Raw genomic sequence first — 23,001 nt, 5'->3', positions numbered from 1 at the left:
GGCCTCTACAGAAGACATAGTTCTTGGAGAATGGAAGACTGTCACCCTAAATGGGATCAGACCACAGCTCCAGCAACTAACTGCCTTTCCTAATTGGCTTCACTGGTATAGCACACTTACAACACACCTCTACCCGCTCCCAACTGTACTGGTATGCATGTACCCTTTCTTAACACCTGCTGTAAAAGGATGAGGATAAAGACATTACTTTCAACAGATAGGTACACCTTCATGGTCCTGTCTCCCAAGATGCTCTAGCCCAGAACTGTCTCCTAGTCCACAGGTGCCATCATTGTCTTTCCTTCCCTTCACTGTTGGTGACTGCACTTGATGGACAGAAAGTAGCTGTTACCATCATAATAGGATGCATGTGCTGAGGAGTGGACCCCTCAGAGCCTGGGACTCTCTAACTCTGAAATTCTGGGTCTGCTAGTTTGAATGAGAATGGTTCTTATGGATTCAAATATTTGAAGCTTGGTCCCCAGTTGGCAAAATTGACTGGGAAGGATTCAGAGTTTCAGCCTTGTTGAAACAGGTGTATCACTGTGGGTGGTCTTTGAGGTTTCAAAAGCCTGTATCATTCCTAGTTCTCTCTGTGTATCCAACTTTCAGGTCCAGATGTGACCTCTTGACTACTACTCCATTGTCATGTCTGCCTGCTTGTTGCCATGGTCCCACAATATGATGACCATGGACTCTAATCCTTCGGGACCATGAGTCCCAATAAATGCTTTCTTTTATAAATTACTTCAGTCATGGTGTGTCTTCACAGCACTAGAAATGTAACCAAGGCACCTGGTCCAGTGTATACAGTCTCTTCAAGTATAAGACAGACAGCAAGCCTAGTGTATCCCTGTTATTTGAGAGAGTTTTTAACCTACCTGCTAAAATTCCTTCCCAGGGAGAGATACAATAAATATCTACCCTTTCTCTTAAGGTCCCAGCAGCAAACCAAGGCATGATTCCTCCAAAGTTCACTCTGGAGACCCAATGAGCGTATTGGGCTTCCTTACAGACATAGGTGAGAAGTTACTTACAGGATGTAGATGTTCCTTACCCAACAGACCGCACTCAAAAAAGCCTTACATAGCAGCGATAAGAGCTTCCTGTAGGGCTGAAGAGATGGCTCAGCAGTTAAGAGCACTGACTGCTCTTCTAGAGGTCTTGGGTTCAATTCCCAGCAATGATCTGGTGGCTCACAACCATCTGTAATGGAATCTGATGCCCTCTTCAGGCGTGTCTGAATTCAGCTACAATATACTCACATACAATAAAATAAATAAATCTTTAAATAGATTAAAAAAAAAAAAAAAAAAGAGCTTCCTGTAGAAGCACAGAAGGGCTCCTTCCCCACCTAGTTGTCCCTAGCCTATGTACTCTAGCCCCCTGTCAAGGTCACAAGCAACTAAGGTAGAGTTGCATGCAAGAGATGGTGAAGAGCAGCTACATAGTCAAATGAGGGTCTCGTGACCCTTCTCAACCCTCTAGAAGGAGGTGCAAACTGTCACTAAGACCAACCAGAATGATCTTTTGCAAGGGGCACAAGGTGCTTACTGCAACCCTTTAACTGAATAACTCAAAACAAGAGAAGGCACTGGAGAGAGGCTCAGCAGTTATGAGCGCTTACTACTCTTGCAGAGGACCAGGGTCTGGTTCCCAGCACCCGCCTTGTGACTCAGAACCATCTACAACTCCAGTTCTAACAGACTGCAGTGCACTCTTCTGGTCTCAGAGGGCGCTGCATGCAAGTGGTACATATGCATACAAGCAGGCAAGCACTCATATACATAAAATAAAGCCTTCAGTATGTGTGTTGGGGGAGGGGCTCTACAATAAATTCAGGCTGTCAACACACTGACCCAGCAGGCCTGATGGAGCGTCTGGCTAGGCCTTTAGATGATTAGTGCATGGATTTTGGCAAAGTGTCGCCCTCATCGGAAGAGAACGAACCTGGTTCCAACCAGTGCCCTAGATACTGAACATCCACTCCCGAAGCCACTGTTAGAATGTCTGACCCGAGCTGAAAAGATGGCTCAGTGGTTATGAGCACCAACTGCTCTTCCAGAGGTCCTGAGTTCAAATTCCAACAACCACATGGTGGTTCATAACCATCTGTAATGAGATCTGATGCCCTCTTCTGGTGTGTCTGAAGACAGCTACAGTGTAAATAAATAAATAAATAAATATTTTTTTTTAAAAAAAAGAACGTCTGATCCATGAACCCCAGGGTGGAGTTCAAGGTAGTACCTCTCACTAATGAAATGTGATATGTAGTGCTGGCTGGAGGAAGCCCCCGAGGCCAAAGTAGGCAACTCCAGGAAGCAGCCCATGCACAAGAGTCACTTCAGCATGGCTAAGCTCTTTCTGAAGCTATACACACCACGTGAAGTCCCTAGTACACAGCTGGCAGGGAAAGAAATGACTGAGTTCTGGTTTCAGTTGATTGTGCATATTACAGGGATGTCACCTGAAGGAGGGCAGCTACAGCACAACAGCTGCTACAGGAGCCACATGACAGCGATGGCAGTAAAGCCCCTGAGTGAGCAGAACAGCATGGAGTGTGCCTGGTAGCTTGCTTTACATGGAAGTTTAAAGAGGGCCTGTTCGGGTTCACAGGCAGGGACAGGCTGTACAGCTGGGTAGCCTGGTACTCACAAGTAACAAGGGTAGAATTTGGATGGTTTGGAGGTCTAACCTCTCTGATAACAATAGGTGCACAGGATACAAAGAATCTGTCCCATGTGAATACTGACCCAAGCACAACCCCAAGGAAGCCCTATGAACCAAGTGACTAGGAAAGCCTGTCTGTGGGCATTATCACCTTTCCCCAAGCACACCGCTCTTATGCAGGGGAAAAGAAGCCACATGATGTAGCAGCATGAATACACATTAGACACGACCTCACGTGTTGGTTCATTTCTGTCAACTTGCCACAAACTGGATGGAGTCATCTGGGAAGAGGGACCCTCAACTGAAGAACTGGTCTGTGGACACGCCCATAGGATATTTTCTGAATTGCTAATTGATGCAGGAAGGTCCAACCCACTGTGGGTAGTGCTATCCTTAGGCAAGGAAGACCTTTGCTGTATGAGAAAAGTAGTTAAGTATGCCAGTAAGCAGTGTTCCTCCACGTATTCTGCTTCCGTTCATGCTTCTAGATGCCTGCTCGAGTGCACGCCCTAGCTTCCCTCGGTGACAGACTCTCATCTGTAAACTGAAACAAACCCTTTCCTTCCCAAGTTGCTTTCTGTCAGAATGTTCCCAGCACAGGAACAGAGATGTAAACTAATAGACCTCAGAGCCTGGATTCCAGACACAGGGGCTCACTCGGTTTGGTTACTGCTGAGTGCGCAGAGAATGGCACCGATCCCTGCCGTCCTGAAGGGTCAGAACTAGAATCATTGCTTACTTTGCTATGGGTGTACCTTCCCTGGCAGCCTACATGCTTCTGCCCAAATGGCAATTTAGACTCAGTAGAGGACCTATTCCGCACAGCATAAGTGAACTCACTGTCTGGCCGTGTTCCCATTGAACAGTAAATGGCTCCTAAAAGCTGTTTTTGGTGCCAGCAGAGTGGCTACACTGTGGGGCTAGGATGTACCTAGGATATAGTCGATGCTCTAGATCAGTGTCCACCCTACAGCTCTCCATGGGCAGCATCTAGGGGTCCAGGGGTCAGGGAGGAAAAAAAAGCATCATTTTGTTTCCTGTCCCTACAACTTTGGGCTCTACTGGTCTAGTGATCTCAGATCCCAAGGGACCAACCAATGCATCCTGGTTCATCCAAGATTCTCGTGGGGTTAAAGCTAAAAGTACCTGGTCCTTGGAGCAAGCTCCCTCAGTGCTAGACAAATACAATGGGTTTCTACTAGGGGACACATCACATAAATGGCTGTCATAGCAGGGGATCTACAGAGAGAGTGGTCTCTGTGATGTTCAGGGTGCTAGTCCTGTCAAGGAGAGATCAAGGCCATGTTGTAGACAAGGTGAGTGACTCAGAAGGCAGAGATTCCTTATGGGTGTCTCTTAGCGCCTGTACATCCCAAGGAAAACAACTACAGAAAACCAGATCCATTCTGTACAAACAAAACTGATAATACCACAGACCTTTTAAGAATCCAGGCTTAGGCTTTCCCCACAGCAGCCAAAGAACCTCAGCCTTTTCTCAGTCTAAAGGTATTAGAATGCTCCATCAAAAAGGGTAGTTGTCAGGGCTGAAGAGATGACCCAGCACTTAAGAGCACTGCCTGTTCTTCCAGAAAACCTGAGTTCAATTCCCAGCACCCACATGGCTGCTCACAATCATCTATAACAGCAGGATCCAACACCCTCACACAGGCATACATTCAGGCAAAACATCAACACACATAAAATAACGATAAATAAATTATTGAAAATAGAAAGATAGTTGTCAGTGGCATTATAACTCCATGACTGAATGGCAAGTGCTTTCCCTTACCCTCTGATAATCAATTCCCTTGCCTCCTTTTTCCTTCTCCTGCTTCCCTCCCATCTAACACAATACATATTTGCAGTGGCTAATGTCTCCGTGTTCTCATCACTGACCTCTTGAATATGCTCAAGGAGTGTGACACAGCTACAGAAATGAATAGCCTCCAAAGGTGAATGTGAGTTTTTGACCTGGTTTCTTGGGAAATGCAGCCTGTTTTGGTCACAGTGTTTAACTGTGGTTTTCCTTTGGTTAAACATAATTGTAGGAGGTGAAGAGATGAGTCAGCGGTTAAAAGCACTGGTTGTTCTTACAGATGACTCAAGTTGAGTTCCAAGCACCGGCATGGCAGTTTAAAACCAGTTCCAGCAGATTCAACACCTGTTTCTGCCCTCTGTTGGCACCAGGCACACAGGTGGTACACCAGACATACATTCAAGCAAAGCATCCATATACATAATGATTAAAAATCTTTAAAGGGGGTTGGAGAGATGGCTCAGCAGGTAAGAGCACTGATTGCTCTTCCAGAGGTCCTGAGTTCAATTCCCAGCAATCATGTGGTGGCTCACAACCACCTGTTATGGGATCTGATGCCCTCTTCTGGTGTGTCTGAAGATAGCTACAGTGTACTTATATACATAAAATAAATAAATCTTTTTTTTAATCATTAAAGAAACGAATACAGGGGCTTTCTTTAATGCATACCTCCATCAGTGGGGCCTGCTATCTATCAGCTTAGTTAGGTTGAAACATTTCCCTCTGTGGTTGGGGTGAGATGTGGTCATGGCCAGATGTGTTAGCAAGAGGAACAGCTGTCTAGCTGATCAGAGATTGCCTACTCATCAGTTTTTCTACTACTACCCTTACCCCTACTTGCTGGAGTCCAGATGAAGAGAGGAGAGTCTCTGACTGGACCCCCTAGAGGGTCCCAAACTCTTCCCTGCCAGTACATTTCTGTGCCCAAACATGTTGCTTGCTTTCAACATTTGCTTTCTTTAAAAATGCTATTTGTTGGGGCTGGAGAGATGGCTCATTAGTTAAGAGCACTGGCTAGTTAAGATGTCCTGAGTTCAATTCCCAGTAACCACAGGGTGGCTTACAACCATCTGTAATGGAATCCCATATCCTCTTCAGGTGTGTCTGAAGACAGCAAAAGTGTACTCATACATAAAATAAATCTTTTTCAAATGCTATTTGTTTTCTGTCTCTGTCCAGTCAAAAGGGAGCTACAACAGGTGCCATGTACTGGATGTGAACCGAGCACAGTTTGAGTCAATGCTCAGGACATAAACAAGTGCCGGCATCAGAAACAAGTCACAACAGGAGGCCAGCTGATGAGGACAGCAGATGATGCTTGGAAGATGGTTTAAAAAAAGTAAACAAACAAAAAATAGAAATGTGGCCAATTTGATTTTATGTCCCAAGGATACAAGAGTGACAGTGGGGCAATGTTAAAAACAAAAGGCAAGCCAGGTGGAATTCACGCCTTGAATCCCAGCACTCAGGAGGCAGACAAGCAGATGTCTAAGAGCTGCAGACCAACTAAGGCAACACAGTGAGACACTGTCTCAAAACAAAGCAAAACCAACAAAGCAACCTTGCAAACAGCACCAGTGGGTTGACAGTGATGCTGATGGTCTGGAATGGCTCCATGGCCTGCTGAGCTGGAGGCCACCCCTTAGAACAGACACCAGAAGGTGCCCAGTTATCTCCACTAGGGCACACCCACTCCAGGGTGCGAAGGTCTCTAAATGACTCCACCTCATTCCAGTGGCGTCTTCCCATTTAAGGCCATGGCATCACGGAAAAAGGGAGACTATTCAAACGGCCAGTCTACATTCCCAACTCACAAGCTCTGCAGGCTCATAGCAGCTTCTGCTACACCAACTGAAGTACCCTGGTCAATGGGCTTCTTCTCAAGGAGAACCCGGCTGGTGGTAAGGTGAAAGAGAGGTGACAGTCAGAAGGGTTGGGATGCACCAGCAAGAAAGCGAATGGAGCTCATAACTGAAGCAATCTGGATAGAACCACCATCCACCCACCTGTCCTTCCTCACAGCTAAAGGAGAACATCCCAATCTGGTTCAAGTCCAACTGAGAAGTAGGCTAAGCTCCTTGTCTGCGTGTTCATTCTTCCCAGCGTTTTGCCATACACTCAGCCTGATTCCCGCAGCACCCCTCGTCCCTGCATGGCCTCTATAGTAACAACGACCTCCCTGGCGTTCCTCATCGCAGACTTGGTCCTCACAACCCCCGCATCCCCGAGCGCGCGGCCGATGAACACCAGGTGAATGCGCGCGTCGTGTGGATCGCTGGCACACCCAAACGCGCCACCCCGCCTCCGAGCATCACGGATTGGTTGTACGCAGGCTGGCCGCGACCGATTGGCTCGGGAAACGCGACCATCGGTCCCGTTTCACGGTGGGTAGCACCGCAGCGTGGATGCTGCTCGGTCCCGCGGCGTCCAGAGGAGCGCGAGCAGCCGGGAGGGGCGGGCGGGGGAGCGTCTCAAGGAGCCGCTCCCGCCGCCCACCCCGACCGCGGCCCAAGCAACCCGGGCGTCGTGGCCGAATCCCGTAGCCCCCTCAGCGGACAAAGGACCATGCGGTGCTGCAGGCGCTGAGCGCAGCAGGGTGGGCCGGGGGATGTGGGGCGGGGCAGGCGGGGCCGGGGGGCCGCAGCGACACCCCTGAGTGTGGCGCCGCGATGCCGTGGTTCCCGGTGAAGAAGGTCCGCAAGCAGATGAAGCTGCTGCTGCTGTTGCTGCTGCTCACCTGCGCCGCATGGCTCACGTATGTGCACCGGAGCCTGGTGCGCCCCGGCCGCGCGCTACGCCAGCGGCTGGGCTACGGGCGAGGTACGCGATGGCGCGCGGCGAGAGGGCCGGGGCCTCCCAAGGCGCGCGGGGAACTGACTGCCCAGAGCCCCTGCTGCCCTGCTCCTCCCAGCTCCGCTATATTGGGGGAGGGGTCGCGGCTCTGTTCGGCGGGACGCCCAGTGACGTCAGCAGTAACGCCAGGGACCCTCGGGGTTCATTCCTAACCTTTTTTGGACCCTGGAATCTAGCTTAGATCCGGTGGTGATGGCGTTAATGGTGGGCCCTTGGGGGAACCGGTGCCCTCAGCTAAGAGGCCTGTCAGGCCATTGCCTACTTAGCAGGGCCTCAGTTTCCTTATCTGCTGGAGGGTAGGGAGGTAAAGGTGGTGTTGAGGGATCCAGTTGCCTAGAGTGGCCAGAACAGCTGGAAACCCCGGGTACACTTGTGACTGTGGACTGAGATGCCTGTGTGCCAGGGACCAATGCTAACTTGTGTTGTAGTCTGCACATTTAAGAGTGGGCAGAGGATGCACAAAGCAACTTAGGCTTGGCAAACCCTGTGGGCAAGAAGCTGGGGATGGTAGCCACCATCACACCCACACTTGTGGGGAAAAGCTCCAGAGCAGGGTGAACCTCAATGACAGCGAGGTAGGGAGAAAAAAAAAAAAAAAAACAGAGAATGAACATGGAGAATCTAACCAAGCCAAATAGAGCTCGGCCAGATCTTTGTGAAGGAAGCTGGTGAGCCAAGGTGGGAGGGGAACAGGTGTTTCTCCTCTCAAAGTCTCAGCAGTGATACTGGCTCACAACATTCTGGTCCTCTCCACCTGATGGATCCAGAACTCCCTTTGCAGCCCTGCTCCTGTCTCCTGCCTTCAGAGACCCTCTACCTCTTCATATGCCTGGACAGCTGTTTCCAAACATCTTCCACCAGATCCTGGGCCAAGGATCCGAGACTGATCCCAGCCCCCAGGAAAATTTATGGGTCATCCCAATCCATGTACCTTATTAGCTGTGACATCTTCGAGATATCCTGCTACAACTCTATCACTAAGAAGATAAGTCTGGACCCAGAGCTGACCCCATACCCAATAAAGCCAGTCTCCATCAGCTGCCCTTGTGGGTTTAGCTGACTTCCTGAGCAACTTGTCTCTGTTTGAGACCAACCAGGAAGGAGTAAATACAGGGAGCCCCACTGTTGAAAGTTGATCATTAGGGCACCTGGCTCTGACTCCGTGGTGGGTGGAAGATCAGTCTTGCCCAATGGCACTGCTAAAAGCATCCTGGGCTGCACAGAAGGGGCCCCAGCCACACACACTGTCCTCTGGGCTGAAGCCCCATCTCCTGTCTGGCCACCTGGGACCCACCAGGCACCACAAGGCATGTGAGAAGTTCAACAGCTGTACATGCCTAAGACTTTACTGACAGTGTACTCAGTCTTCTGTGCAGACAACCTTCAGTGGGTGTCCAGCAGCCTGCGCTTACAGATATCTCCAAGTGAGGGTGGGGTAGACCCGTTTCCACATCCTCTGTGCTTGAGGCTTAGCCCCCTGCAAGGTGGTGGTGGTGGTGACCAGAGCCTAGACCCCAGAAAGTTCCATTTGTACTCAAAATGCCTGAACTTAGCTGGATGGGTATCCAGGCCAGGCTCTGGGAATTTGATCAGGAGTCTTGCTTGCTTACTTCCTGGCTTGTCAAGGGAGGAGACCATACAGGCAGCCCTTCACCTAGAGACAGTTCAGGCTCATCTGGCATTATCTGTGTACCAATGCAATAGCCTAGCTTCTGAGATCTGCACTGAGGGTCAGATGTGGACGCCAGGTGTGGCTTTGAAACAGGAAGTTCCAAGAGGGACAGGACCGAGATAAAAATGGAAACCTCCTGCCTTTGGAGACTCAAGTCCGGAAATACAGTGGGCATGCAACTTAGGGAAAAGATCCAAGAAATGGGACAAAACAAGGTCCAGTGCATCCCGAACTGGAGGAACTGTAGTGGGCCCGTCTTCATATAGATCTGGAGAGAGGAGGCAAACACCCTAGCACGTGGGAAAGGCATTAAGGGGCTAGGCCATCTGGAATTCTTCCCAAGGTAAAGCCATTCTGAGAGGATCGCCAGATGGGTGTGAGTGTGTACCGTTTCACACTAGCCTGAGTGTGTGTGTGTGTGTGTGTGTGTGTATCCCTGCTCCTGGCTCTCACTGGAGACTGGAGAAGAGCTGGTAGAAGACTCTTGTTTTGTGTTTCCCACCCAAAGTAGGGTCTAGAAGGGCCCCAAAAAAGATAGAGCAGAAGTGCCGAGGCTTCAGCAATCTTTGCCTAGCCCCTCCAGCTGACCCCAGCAACAGAGATACTGGCCTTAGAGAGTCTGAGTTCTAACATGCTTCACGTGCATCTGCAGATGGTGAGAAACTGGCCGGTGTGACCGATAGCCGGGGTGTCCGAGTGGCATCATCCACACAGAGGGCAGAGGACTCTAGCGAAAGCCATGAAGAGGAGCAGGTGGTAAGGACTGACAAGAAAAAACCTATTCACAAGGAGCCACTCTCTCGGATGGATAGATATGGCCATGGGCTGTATGTGGCTTCAGCCTCCCAGCCTGGATACTGTCTGGGTAGTCATGAACGGTGTGCATATGTTGTACATCCTATCAGTGGCCACATATCTGCCTGGGCTACTGAGGGCATCTGTGTGGAGTGTATGTAGGTGATGTGTAAGCGGGGGTAACCATGAGGTTCCACTCTGCTGCGTGTGCCTCAATGGACTGTGCCTGCCGGTTCCTGCCTTTCCAGCTCTGACATGGCTACTCTTTCCTGCAGCCTGAGGGGCGGGGCCCAAACATGCTGTTTCCTGGAAGAGCTAGGAAGCCACCCCCACTGAACCTCACCCACCAGACACCCCCGTGGCGGGAAGAGGTAAGCTCTGTTGGGTTGGGCTGGGCTGGGAGGAGGGGTGGAGCAGACTGTATAACAGTTAATATCCCTTCTGACCGCTAGTTCAAAGGACAGGTGAACCTGCACGTGTTTGAGGACTGGTGTGGAGGTGCTGTGGGCCACCTGAGAAGGAACCTGCACTTCCCACTATTCCCTCATGTGAGTACCCCAAGAACGTGTGGGTTGGCAAGGCAGACATGGCACGCAATGAGCTGTGAGTTAATGGTTGTTGCACTACTTGCAGACTCGCACTACTGTGACAAAGTTAGCTGTGTCCCCTAAGTGGAAGAACTACGGACTCCGGATTTTTGGCTTCATCCACCCAGCCAGAGATGGTGAGTAGGTTGCATATGGTAGGAGCAGAATGTCTTGAACAGTTCAGCTTCCTGAGCCTCTGTCCTGTGGACTAGGAGACATCCAGTTCTCTGTGGCTTCCGATGACAACTCTGAGTTCTGGCTGAGCTTGGATGAGAGCCCAGCAGCAGCCCAGCTTGTCGCCTTTGTGGGCAAGGTAGGTTCTGCTCTCTTGCCCTAGCTTCTCTATCCATGCCACATCTGTCTTCACTGGACCTCCTGCAGTCTCTTAGAAATGCAGGATGGATGTGTCAGATGCCCACAAGGAGAATGTGGTCACCCCTTTGTCCCCCTCGTATCACCCCTAGACTGGCTCTGAGTGGACCGCACCCGGAGAATTCACCAAGTTCAGCTCCCAGGTGTCTAAGCCACGGCGGTGAGTGACTTAAGAATGCATGTATTCACGTGTGTGTGTGTGTGTGTGTGTGTGTGTGTGTGTGTGTGTCTGTGTTGGCATATGAGAGGGAGGCTAGGTATTACCCTTACCCATGTTACATAAGGACTGTCTTCCTGAAGGACTATTCCAGAGGGATATGAGATTCTGTCATGACCCCCTGCACTCTTAATCTGTGTGGTGGGAGGGAGGCAACTCCACCTTCTCATGTCTACAGGCTCATGGCCTCCCGGAGATACTACTTTGAACTGCTTCACAAGCAAGATGACAAGGGTTCAGACCATGTGGAAGTGGGTGTGAGTATGACCTGCCCTCTGAAGGAGTGCCAAAGACTACAGCTCCTCACCCCATCCACTTCCTCACTAGATAGTCACTGCAGGGTGGTTCCCAACCTGAAGGGATTTCCAGTCTAGGAGTTAAAGCAGATATTTGGGGACATGAACCAGGGTCAGGAGGGTATGTTATGCCTGCTGTATGCTCAGAGGGGTTGCACTGAAAAGTGGCCCTTCACCAAGAGACATGGGGAAGGAAGAGGTATGGCAGGAAATGTAGCATATGAATTTTGTACCTGGAGGACCAGCCCCCATTTTCTAGCATCTTCTGAGACTCCAAGAAGTCTGGTAGCCAGATCGGGCCAGGCCTGCAACACTGTGCTGAACCACTAAGACTGTCATGGGAGGCTGAGGTAGTTGAGATTTTGAATGCCAGGAATCCCTCTGGCCAGTGTGGAACAAGGGGAAGTCAAGAGGCAGAGCCTTGGGAAGTGGACCATCTTTTTATTGTCATGATTGACGCTGTAATGAAATACTTGACAAGAAGCAACTTAAGGGAGGGTTTATTTTAGCTCACAGTTTGAGGGTGCAGTCCATGATGGAGGGGAAGTTCTGGCTGCAGGAGTGTGAGGTAGCTCATTACACTGCATCTGCATCCAGGAACTGAGAGAGATGAACAGAGGTGCTCAGCCCACTTTCTCCTTTTTGTTCAGTTTTGGACCACAGTCCGTGGGGTGGTACTCCCCACATTTTAGGGTAGGTCTTTCCCCCAGTTAACCTCATCTAGGTACACACTCACTCACACACAGACATCCCTAGAAGTTTGTCTCCAGTGATTCTAGAACCTGTTAGATAGAAAACCAGTGTCAGCCACCACAGGAGAAAGTCAGGTAGCTGGGAGATAGGGAGGAGGGTTTGGCATCAAGATAGAGCCTGGAGGATGAGGTATGGTGACCGCAGTAGCGTCGATGGTTCTCGGCCTCAGCACCTCAGTACATGTCATCCCAACTCAGCAGAGTGGAGACTCGGTGTTTTGATGGTCCGAGGGAAGAAAACAAAGGTACTGATACAAAGGTCCCAGGTGAGCTACCAGCAGAGATGCCCAGTCAGCACCCCCAAGAGCACCGGCTGAATAGAGGTGGAAGAAACACATCTGCCAAGAGACTCAGGAGCTTCCATGGAGCCGGGGCATGGGGAGGGCTATCCGGTGGCAGATACTAGGTCTGGGGCTGAGGAGAAATCCAGCAGTGACCTCAGAAAGGCAACATGCAAAACCAGAGAGAAAATGGGGCTAGGAGTTATAATCAGCAACCTTTGGAGAAGGGAGTGGGGAGGGAGGGAGGGAGGGATGGAGGGAAAGAAGGAAGAGCATAGGGTGGGGTCTAGATCTGCTCCATGAACTCCTTAACCTTCTGGGCCTTTTTCCTTAAGCCCCTCCTACTCTCCCCACCAAGCATCTGGCATCCTTTGAGGATTTTCTCTCTGTAGTCCCTCACCCATGAACTAAGGAAAGCCACCTACTGGGACCCAACCTCTTTCCTATCCCCACACTCGCAGTGGCGCGCCTTCCTGCCTGGTCTGAAGTTCGAGATCATTGGTTCAGCTCACATTTCCCTGTACACAGGTGCGGGCTAGATATTTCCTGGGGTGGGGGGGAGGCTGGGTTCTGAGGGGCTCAGCATGGGGATAGTGAAGTGTAAGCTGAAGTTCCAGATAATCCTCCTCCTCCTCCTAGATGAGTCATCTCTGAAGATGGACCATGTGGCCCATGTGCCTCAGTCTCCAGCTAGCCATGTAGGAGGATACCCACCACAGGAGGAGCCCAGCGCTGACATGCTGCGTCCAGACCCCAGGGACACCTTCTTCCTCAGTGAGAGCAGGCTCCCGAGGAGGGTGAGGATAGAACGGGATGAGGGTCAGGCCACCAAGTGACTGCCCTTTTTATAGCTCCTCGGATGGAACCTTTGAGCCTGGAGAATGTACTGGAGCCCTGTACCTATGCACCTACCTATGTCCTCAAGGACTTCCCCATAGCCAGATACCAAGGACTACAGTTTGTAAGTCCCTGGAGAGGGAGGCTTCTTAAAGCTACCCTTTGCCCCAGGCCCTATCCCTAAGCTGTTGGCCCTGCCTGCAGGTGTACCTGTCCTTCATCTATCCCAATGACCACACCCGGCTCACCCACATGGAGACAGACAACAAGTGCTTCTACCGTGAGTCCCCACTGTACCTGGAAAGGTAGGTGGGGGCGTGGCCTATCTGAAGTGAGGATGAGGATCCTCAGTGAGGAAGGTCTCTGATGCACTTTCTCCCTCAGGTTTGGGTTCTATAAATACATGAAAATGGACAAAGAGGAAGGGGAGGAAGATGAGGAGGAGGAAGTTCAGCGCAGAGCCTTCCTCTTCCTCAACCCAGATGGTGAGTGTCTCACTCCTGCCCTCCCAGCCCAAATGCCAGATGCTCTTGCTTACCAGACACTCTCTGCAGACTTCCTGGATGACGAAGATGAACAGGAGCTGTTAGACAGCCTGGAGCCCACTGATGCGTCCCTACAGGGGAGCCACAGGACCCCCACCCCAGCGGCCCCCACTGGAACTACAACCAGTCCTGCCCCACCTACAACTAGTCCTCTGGACGAGCAGACCCTCAGACACTCCCGGGCACTGAATTGGGCCCCACGCCCCCTGCCCCTCTTCTTGGGGCGAGCTCCACCTCCCCGAACTGTGGAGAAGTCACCTTCAAAGGTGTACGTGACCAGAGTACGCCCTGCACAGCGGGCTTCCCCAAAGGCATTGAGAGACTCACCCTGGCCACCCTTCCCTGGTGTCTTCCTGCGCCCCAAGCCTCTGCCCAGAGTACAGCTGCGGGTGCCCCCACATCCACCTCGGACCCAGGGCTATAGGACCAGTGGCCCCAAGGTCACAGAACTAAGGCCCCCAGTCAGGGCACAGAGCAGCCAGGGAAGCCGGGACAACCAGATGCATGGACAGGGACTCACGGTGCCCACCGTGGACTTGAACTCCTCAGTGGAAACACAGCCTGTGACATCCTTCCTGAGCTTGTCTCAGGTATCCAGGCCACAGCTGCCTGGAGAGGGTGAAGAAGGGGAGGAGGATGGGGCCCCTGGTGATGAGGCCACATCAGAAGACAGTGAGGAAGAGGAGGAGCAGGCTGCTGGGCGGCCACTGGGCCGCTGGCGTGAGGATGCTATTGACTGGCAGCGCACGTTCAGCGTGGGTGCTATGGACTTTGAGCTGCTGCGCTCTGACTGGAACGACCTACGCTGTAACGTATCCGGGAACCTGCAGCTTCCTGAGGCCGAAGCAGTGGATGTGGTGGCTCAGTACATGGAGCGGCTTAATGCGCGACATGGCGGGTATGGGGCAGGTGACTGCTTGAAGAGAGGGCATGCTGGTGTCTGCAGGAGTCTCAGAACTTCCTTGGCTCTCAGCAGCTCTTTGATCCCCTTCTTTCTCTCTGTAACTAGTGTCCTACTTATCCAGGTTGAAGGGCTCTCTGGAGCGCCACTCAAGACTGACTTCATCTGTCCTCACTGCCAGTTCTCATATCTGTCACCTTAGACCTAGACCCAAGAATGAACCCACACTATAGGGGAAAGTTGTCAGGCTTAGCCAGAGTGTGGGTACACAGCCTTTTCAGGGACCAGAGACACTGCCAAGCTCAGGAATCCTAGACCTCTCCTTGTAAAGCACTTCAGGATTTTAACTAGGGAACTGTGTCTCCTAGGTCTCAGGCATCTAACTTGTCTCTGCACCATTTTGAAGGAGATTAGGGCCATGGTTTACCTTTGAGGGGGTTCTTATGAGAGGCTGCTCTGTACACCGTCTGCCTTGAAGAAAGGAAGGAGCCTTTTGTGGGCCTTGATGAACTCGGACATCAGGACAAGGTGTCTGGCAGCCAGTGGGGAGAGCTGAGCTCAACACAGAGTTTTGAACAGGACGGGTTGTACACAAACGTGCTGTTGCTCCAGAGGGCAAGAGCATGACAGTCCTCAAAAAGGGGCAGTGAGACCTTACCCACCACTAGTGATGTTGGACAGACCTAGGTGGCTCAGAGGGCAGGTCTTCTGAAAGCAGCTTGTGGGGCAGTCTCATGATCTCTTTACAGGACTGTCCACCATAAGTGGTCATAGGCACATCTGGGTGCTATGGTGTGGCTTACCCCAAGGAGTAACCTAAAGTGTTTGGTCGGGGGCAGAAAGTTCCTGATGTGGGTGTGGTTGAATCACAGGACTCCCATCAGAGACATGCCAATGGTCTCCTATAGAGGAGTACTCAAGTCATCGGAGGGTGGGAAGCAGAATTAAAAGCCTGAGGCTTGAGACAAAGTGAGAGACTTGCTGGGAGTATTGCGTGGGGACACATGGGAGAACCAGCAGCTTCCTCCTGATGGTTCTGTGGGAGGCTAACCATAGAAGAATGAGAGAGACATCACCCCAGGACAAAGAAAATCAGGCAAAGGAAGACATCTGGGAGAACTTGACAATCCTGGGCTCACAGCGCCTCCTAGTGTAGCCTTTCCTATTTCCTGCTGGGCTGGGAAAGTGAGCAGTGGGAAGGTCATCCTGTGTTTGGGAGCGATAAAACGGGCTGCAGGTGTAATGCGGTCTGGGGAGTACACTCGCGTGTTTCCCGGAGTAAAGGGGGAGGTGTTGAGTAGAGCTACAACCCTCGGTTAATCAGCCCTGCCTCGCAGGCGCTTCTCGCTTCTACGTATCGTGAACGTGGAAAAACGCCGCGACTCTGCACGCGGAAGCCGCTTCCTCCTGGAACTGGAATTGCAAGAGCGCGGAGGCAGCCGCCAGCGCCTATCAGAATACGTCTTCCTGCGATTGCCCGGAGCCCGCGTTGGGGATGAAGATGGAGAAAGTCCCGAACCCCCTCCTGCCGCCTCGATTCACCCAGATGGTCGCCCAGAGCTCTGCCGGCCTTTACATCTGGCCTGGCGTCAGGATGTCATGGTTCATTTCATTGTACCAGGTATGTGCACCTCTATGAGGCGTTCGGGGGTGGGAACCATTCGGTCCAGTCATGCTGCTTCAGTGGCACCCCCTCTTCCAGTGAAGAATCAGGCGCGCTGGGTAGTGCAGTTCCTGGCAGATATGACTGCGCTGCATGTGCATACGGGGGACTCCTCCTTCAACATCATCTTGGTGGACTTTGAGAGCGAGGACATGGATGTGGAGCGGGCCCTGCGTGCGGCTCAGCTACCTCGGTAACGATGTTTACCACCACCACTTAGGAAAGCCAAGGATCTTTCCTATTACGGGAGGTGAGTTGTCCTGACACCGTCCACCTCCCTTCACGATTGCTGTGATTCCTTCGCTTCTACAGGTACCAGTACTTGAGACGAACTGGAAACTTCGAGCGCTCTGCAGGCCTGCAAACTGGAGTCGATGCGGTGGAGGTCTGTGGGCCAGTCAAGGGCTTAGGGGAAAGAAATGAGGGTGCTGAGCTCACCTTGGGGGAGGTGAGCAGGGCTCAGACCTCCCAACCTACAGGACCCCAGCAGCATCGTTTTCCTCTGTGACCTGCACATCCACTTCCCGCCTAATATCCTGGACAGCATCCGCAAGCATTGTGTGGAGGGCAAGCTGGCCTTCGCCCCTGTGGTCATGCGTCTGGGCTGTGGGAGCTCACCGTGGGACCCACATGGTAAGGGCCTGAGTGTTTCCCAGGAACTCCACAACCACCAGGGCAAAATCCAAGCCTAACCTCCCGGGTAAGCCTAGGACCCTATTCATACATATCTCTCAGTACCCAGGAGGGAAAGATCATGCAGAATTCATGAGACCCTTTCCTCTGTGAGCCTATGAGCTCCCGAGTTAAGAACAAATACCAGACACCACCACCCCAGAGTTTCTAAAATAAGAAGGCTTCTTAGATTTCTTGCCAGGGTCCTCCAGCCTCCCTGGGGAGAAAATGTTAAGGACCACTCCCTAATGGTTATCCTCCCCACCCCAAGGTTACTGGGAAGTGAATGGGTTTGGCCTCTTTGGGATCTACAAATCAGACTTTGACCGAGTAGGAGGCATGAACACTGAGGAATTCCGCGACCAGTGGGGAGGCGAAGACTGGGAACTTCTGGACAGGTGACTGCCCTCCCCTACCTCACACTGAGGCACCTTATCTTCCTCCAATGAGAGGATGGAATGACAGAACCCCACCTTAGAGACCCACAAAATCCCTTCCACCTACCCTACTCTCAAGATCCCATCCCACCCCCAGACTCCTGCAGTCTGACATCCCGCCCATTCGTCCCAGGGTCCTGCAGGCAGGGCTGGAGGTGGAGAGGCTTCGACTGCGGCATTTCTTCCACCACTATCACTCGAAGCGAGGCATGTGGGCCACACGCAGCCGCAAAGGTGCCCGCACACAGCGATCCTGAAGACCTAGCTGCCCTCTGTGCCACCGGGTCTTGGTGCAGCAGGTAGAAGCAGCATCCTGACCTTGATTCAGGCCACCTGTGCTGGCCCCTAAAAGCCTCCTCTGTGACTCCAAATAGGCAGCATTCATGGCGGGGCAGGCACCATGGTCCCCACACTCCCTGATGATTTCTGTGAAATTTTCCGTAGCGATGATGTTGTTTTCAGAATTTACAAGAGTTCTGTCTGTTCTGTTTTTTATTCAGAATGAAATGAAATATTTTTTTTTAGTTCTGACTTGTTTTCTGTGACTGTTCTCTTGTGAGGCAGAGCTCTGGTTACCAGGGCGGCTGTGGGCAATGCAGGCCTCGCTCCCAAACCCACTTCCTGCCTGTAACTTCTGTTTCCACCTGGTTTCTGTGGAGTCTGGCTACTCAGGAAAGACACTGCATGAGAACTTCCCACACAGGAACTGCTGTTGAGCCAGCAGATGTGGTTACGCCAAGTCTCCAGAATGACCTTGATCTGTAACCCCACACTGCCAGAGCAGACACACTGAAGCCCCCAGTTATTCACATCACCTTCTCTATATCTAGTTCAGATGAAGTGCCGCTACTTACAGATGCTTTGCAAGAAAGACGTTGGATTTAAAATTACATCATCTAGGTGCTGGAGAGATGGCTCAGTAGTTAAGAGCACTTGTTGCTCTTCCAAGGGACCTGGCTTCAGTTCCAGCACCCACATGGATGCTCCCAATTATCCCTGACTCTAGAGGATCCAACACCCTCTCTGACATTTCAGGTCACCTGGTACACATACATATGTGTATACAAAATGCACATATATAAAATAAATAATCTTTAAAAAGCAGCAGCAACAGGAAATGGAAGAAGAGGAGGAGAAGGTGACATCTTACAAGTCAGACATCATGGCATATCCCTTTAATCCCAGAAGCTGGGAGAGAGATTGTCATATCTTTGTGCCCTGGGTACATAATGAAACCATACTTCAAAAAATAAAAAAGAGGGCTGGAAAGATGGCCCAGTGGTTAAGAGCACTGTCTGCTCTTCCAGAGGTCCTGAGTTCAACCCCCAGCAACCACATGGTGGCTCACAACCATCTGTAATGGGATCCGGTGCCCTCTGATGGTGTGTCTGAACTATACATAATAAATTTTAAAAAATAAAATAAAAAAGAAGGTGGCAGCATGCTACCAGGGCTGTCAAGATGAATCCGCTGCCGACTCTGAGGGCTCACATAGAACTCCTACGACGGTGTCCTCTGACCTCCGTGGGTATGGCACATGTACATATAGGCAAAGTGCTGCAAGTTAAAGACAAACTATAATAATAATAATAATAATAATAATAATAATAATAATAATATATGACGTGGGCTAGAGCCGGCTCAGCGGTTGACATTGGCAGAGGATAGCATTCAGTTCCCAACATGCACATGGTGGCAGCCCCCAACTATCCATGACTCCCGTTTCAAGAAATCCAATACTCTCTTCTGATCCCCACAGACACCAGGCATGCACATGCATGTGATACAATGCACACTCATACATGCGTGTGGGCCAGACACTCGTGAGCGCGTCTACTGTAAATGTGAGCTGGAGACACGGGTACTGCTGCTCTTCAGAGAAACTATTAGGTTTCATAATTTCCTGTACCTTTCAGATCCAGGGTCTCTGTGAACACCCACATGCAGAGAACACAGGACACCAAGAAAGGAGCATTCTTAGAAGATAAGGAAAGGGGGAAAGGAACCGTAAATGAAAGGAAGGTGAAGCAGACTCCTCTCAGAACCCTCAGTCAGGCTGTGATGTGCCTTCATGTATGTTTGATCTAGAACCGGAGTTACAGACAGCTGTGAGCCATCATGTGGGTGCTGGGAATTGAACCTGGGTCCTCTGGAAGAGCAGTCAGTGCTCTTAACCACCAAGAAGCCATCTCGCCAGCCCCAGCAGTCAATCTATAGTCATGCCATAAATTCACACTCACAAGCCAGAATCTCTTTCTGTCTCCCCCCCACCCCCCTCTCTTTCTCCCTAGCCTTGACTGTCCTGGTCCTCACTATGTAGATAAGGCTGCCCTTGAATTCACAGAGAAATGCCCAGCTCCACCTCCCAGTGCTGGAATCAAAGGTGTGTGCCACCTCACCATGGTATGTTAAGGAGTTCTCAGTGAACCCCAGCCAGAGAGCCAGACTTATCCTAGCACAGTACTAGGGCAGCAGCCAAGAGTCACACCAGTGTAATATCTGACACCAGTGTCAGTTGTAACTTGTGGTGGACAGGGCGAACAAGCCTGCAGAGGCCTTCCTAGCCCTCTGCGGGCAGGGAAGACAAGCAGGTATTTGAAGGAAATTTAGAAAACTGATGATGAGAACAATGAAAACAGAAATTCTTTACAGCACTTAGGCAGATAAAAACTTTTAAAGTGAAATAAAACATTTGCAGAAATAAGTGACTTCAGAATTTGGGATCTAGCTGAATATGAGACACGTCACTTGCATGCAGGAAACTCACTCAAAACTACTTTTAAAAAAGGCGTACAGAATGAAATGTCAAATTACACAGATAAAAGAGTCAGGCAGCACACAACTGTCATCCTAGGATTCAGGAGGCTGAGGCAGGGGGATGGCAACAAGTTGGAGGTCAACTGGTCTACAGAATGAATTATAGCTGGCTGTAAGTATATAATGAGACCCTGCCTCAGATATAGAAAAGGATGACAAACATGGCCCATGAAAAAAAACAATAGCTGACAAAGCACGAACAGAGAAGCCAAGGGGGGGTGATAGACAAAAGAGCCAGGCCATAGCCGCGCCCTTAGTCCCAGCCCTCGGGAGGCAGAGGCAGGACGCCCTGGTCCACAGAGCAAGTGCCAGGACAGCCAGAGCATGTAAAGAGATTCTGTCTCAAAAAGCAAAAACAAATGAGAGCCTCAAGTGCACCCTCAGGCTAGCCAAGGGCTCCATGGAGACTGTATCCTCAGGAGACTCACAGGGCAGTTTTAGAACAGACACCCCACCACTAAGAGAAACACACACAGTCCCTTGGAGGACATGTCCAGGCAGTGGCCCAGACTTACAGAGGTGACATCAACTCTACCAAGGCCTGCATTCTTCCAGGGAGCAGCACCCTGATCACCCTGCTCTGCTGCAATGTTAGAAATGTCTCTAGATGCTGCATGTGATGGATAATGTCTTTGTTCCCAGAACTCAGGAAAGAGGCAGGCAGATTTCTGTGAGGTCAAAGCTAGCCAGGTTGACACAGAGGTCTAGGCCAGAGCTACACAGAGAAAGAGACAGAGACAAAGAGACAGAGAGACAGAAAGAGATTCTGGCTCGCCTTACATTCGTGTAATTTATGGAAACTCATTTAGCCTTATGGAGCCTCGATTTCACCATCTATAAATGGAGGTAGTCATAGCTCCACCCTCCTGGAGTCCCTATGAGGATTAAGGGTAGAGTATGAACAAAGCACTCATCAACCTGTCTGGTACCTCATTCTTCTGGGGTCAGCATTAGCCACACTCTAGGGATAACTCACTGCCTTGGGGCCATACTTCCCATCACCACACCTGCTACAGGTTGCCACCCCTCTTTTCCCTCCTAATTCCTTCTCTACAAAGGCTAACACACACGTGTGCACGCATGCACACATGCAAGCACACACACAAGCACAGGTTACTCTTCTGTGCTTAGCTCTGCTTTGGTAACTCTGCCACAAACTGGCCACTACCCCACATTGCTCTCCTTGCTGCAGTGACCAGGAGGGAATGCTCACAGAGAAATCCTGGGTGCCATGCCACAGGAGCCTCCTTCAGAAGTTCCTGGTGCACAGGATACGATGAACTTGACCAGTGAATGGATTAATGTGAATGAACTGATTGGCAGGTGGACATGTCCTCACATGTGTTGGTGACCTAGACTGGCACTCCTCAGCTACCTTCCATCCCCGGGGTGTAAGTCTGAGACTGGAGCCCTAGGAACAGGTATGGAGTGACTCCCATGGGGCAAGTCTGAGTAGACTTTGAGAAAGAGGTGACCTTTGGGCAGACATGATGACTCTCAGACTTTTAGACATCACCCGTACAAGGATGTACACCGCAGGTCTCCGGCTCAGCCCGTTCATCAACTCACAGCAAAGCAGCGCTGACATCACCCTGCCCCTCAGGCTTCATGACCACCAAGAACCTCCTTAACCTGTCTGTGCCCTGGTATACTCATGATATCAGTGTCTGAGAGACTCTGCTGCTAATATCCTAACGCTCTCCTCCTAGACATTCAACCTCCACGCCCTAGTAAGCCCATCTGTCACCTTTAAACTATCCACAGGCTTCCAGCCATCCACTCACTCTCTGCCCCTCCCCCAGCTCTTTCCTCAAGTGCTGTCCACAAGCAGAATTCTCCTACTCCTCCTCCATTTAGCAACCCTCAAGTCCCATCTCCCCCACTTTACACTCCCCTCTGGGAGGTGGCAGCCACTAGGAGGATTGGGAATGGATGACAGCCCACCGACAGCTCATCATGACCCGACTCACTCGTCATGATCCTGAGGTCCAGGGTTCAGGCCCGATTACATCAGAGGTTCAGCCATCCATCCCTCCGTTCCTTGAGTAAGCTTTCTTCACGCATCAAACCACCCCCTCCTGGAAGCCCTGCTGCACCCTTCCTGCCCTCCCTCCAAGAAGACAGAGAGCCACAGAAGTTGAAGGGACACTGGTCACAGGGTCAGACACAGATCCAAACATGGGGTGGAGAGCCACAGGAACAGACTCAATGAGCAATAACTGACCCCAAAGCCATATAACCATTAAAGGACGTGCCCAGATTCTAGGCTTTTTAGGGATGGCGAGACTCAGAGGTGGGTGGCCTGAGACCTGATGTGAGAAGTAGATACAGCTCTCGGTCCCCATGTCCTTATGGAGGCAGGTCACAGCTGTGGCACCCACAGCCCTCTGCCAAGCCGACCCCCAAAGCTGACTGTGGCCTTCCATCCAGGTGCTATGAAAGCTGTGTCCTCTTGCCCACCAGGTGCCTCCTTACCTGGCTACAACCACACCTGAGCCCCCAGCAGCCCCGTGTAATTATGGGTCTCCACTTCTCACTCTCCTGGAACCCTTTGCCCCCCTCTACTCCCAAGCTTGGCTGCTGTAGGACTCTGGGTGGACCTAGCGTATGCAGGGCGGGCCTCTTCAGACCAGGCGTGTGCCTCCAGGCCGCACGGCGCCGCACAAACTTGTCTCCCAGGATTTTTCCACACGAAACACATCTCCCAGAAAAGCAACCGGTCTGATGAGACGGGTGTGCAACGTTCCCACCCCACCCTTGGGTACCCCCACGGTACCATCTCTAAACAGAGGCTGTTGCCCACAGGAGCTGGGCCCTG

At 51.2% G+C, this 23,001-nt stretch overlaps 1 protein-coding gene across 1 annotated transcript; it reads left to right on the top strand.

Moving 5' to 3' along the window:
* Nucleotides 1–7,155: 7,155 nt before the first annotated feature.
* On the top strand, nt 7,156–17,623 carry B4GALNT4 (beta-1,4-N-acetyl-galactosaminyltransferase 4; the record flags this gene model as incomplete). The annotated part of the gene is made up of 19 exons (XM_080911638.1): nt 7,156–7,306; nt 9,664–9,767; nt 10,082–10,177; nt 10,259–10,354; nt 10,440–10,530; nt 10,606–10,706; nt 10,858–10,925; nt 11,161–11,239; nt 12,773–12,839; nt 12,951–13,085; nt 13,163–13,272; nt 13,353–13,453; nt 13,533–14,591; nt 15,932–16,215; nt 16,297–16,450; nt 16,570–16,642; nt 16,737–16,890; nt 17,201–17,327; nt 17,500–17,623. The coding sequence occupies 19 exons, from the start codon at nt 7,156–7,158 to the stop codon at nt 17,621–17,623; spliced, it is 3,174 nt and encodes a 1,057-aa protein (XP_080767764.1).
* Between the last annotated feature and the right edge of the window lie 5,378 nt (nt 17,624–23,001).

The sequence above is a fragment of the Micromys minutus genome, assembly GCF_963924665.1.
Source record: "Micromys minutus genome assembly, chromosome: 2".
NCBI classification, from domain to species: domain Eukaryota; kingdom Metazoa; phylum Chordata; class Mammalia; order Rodentia; family Muridae; genus Micromys; species Micromys minutus.
This window is presented reverse-complemented; position numbering and strand designations above follow the sequence as displayed.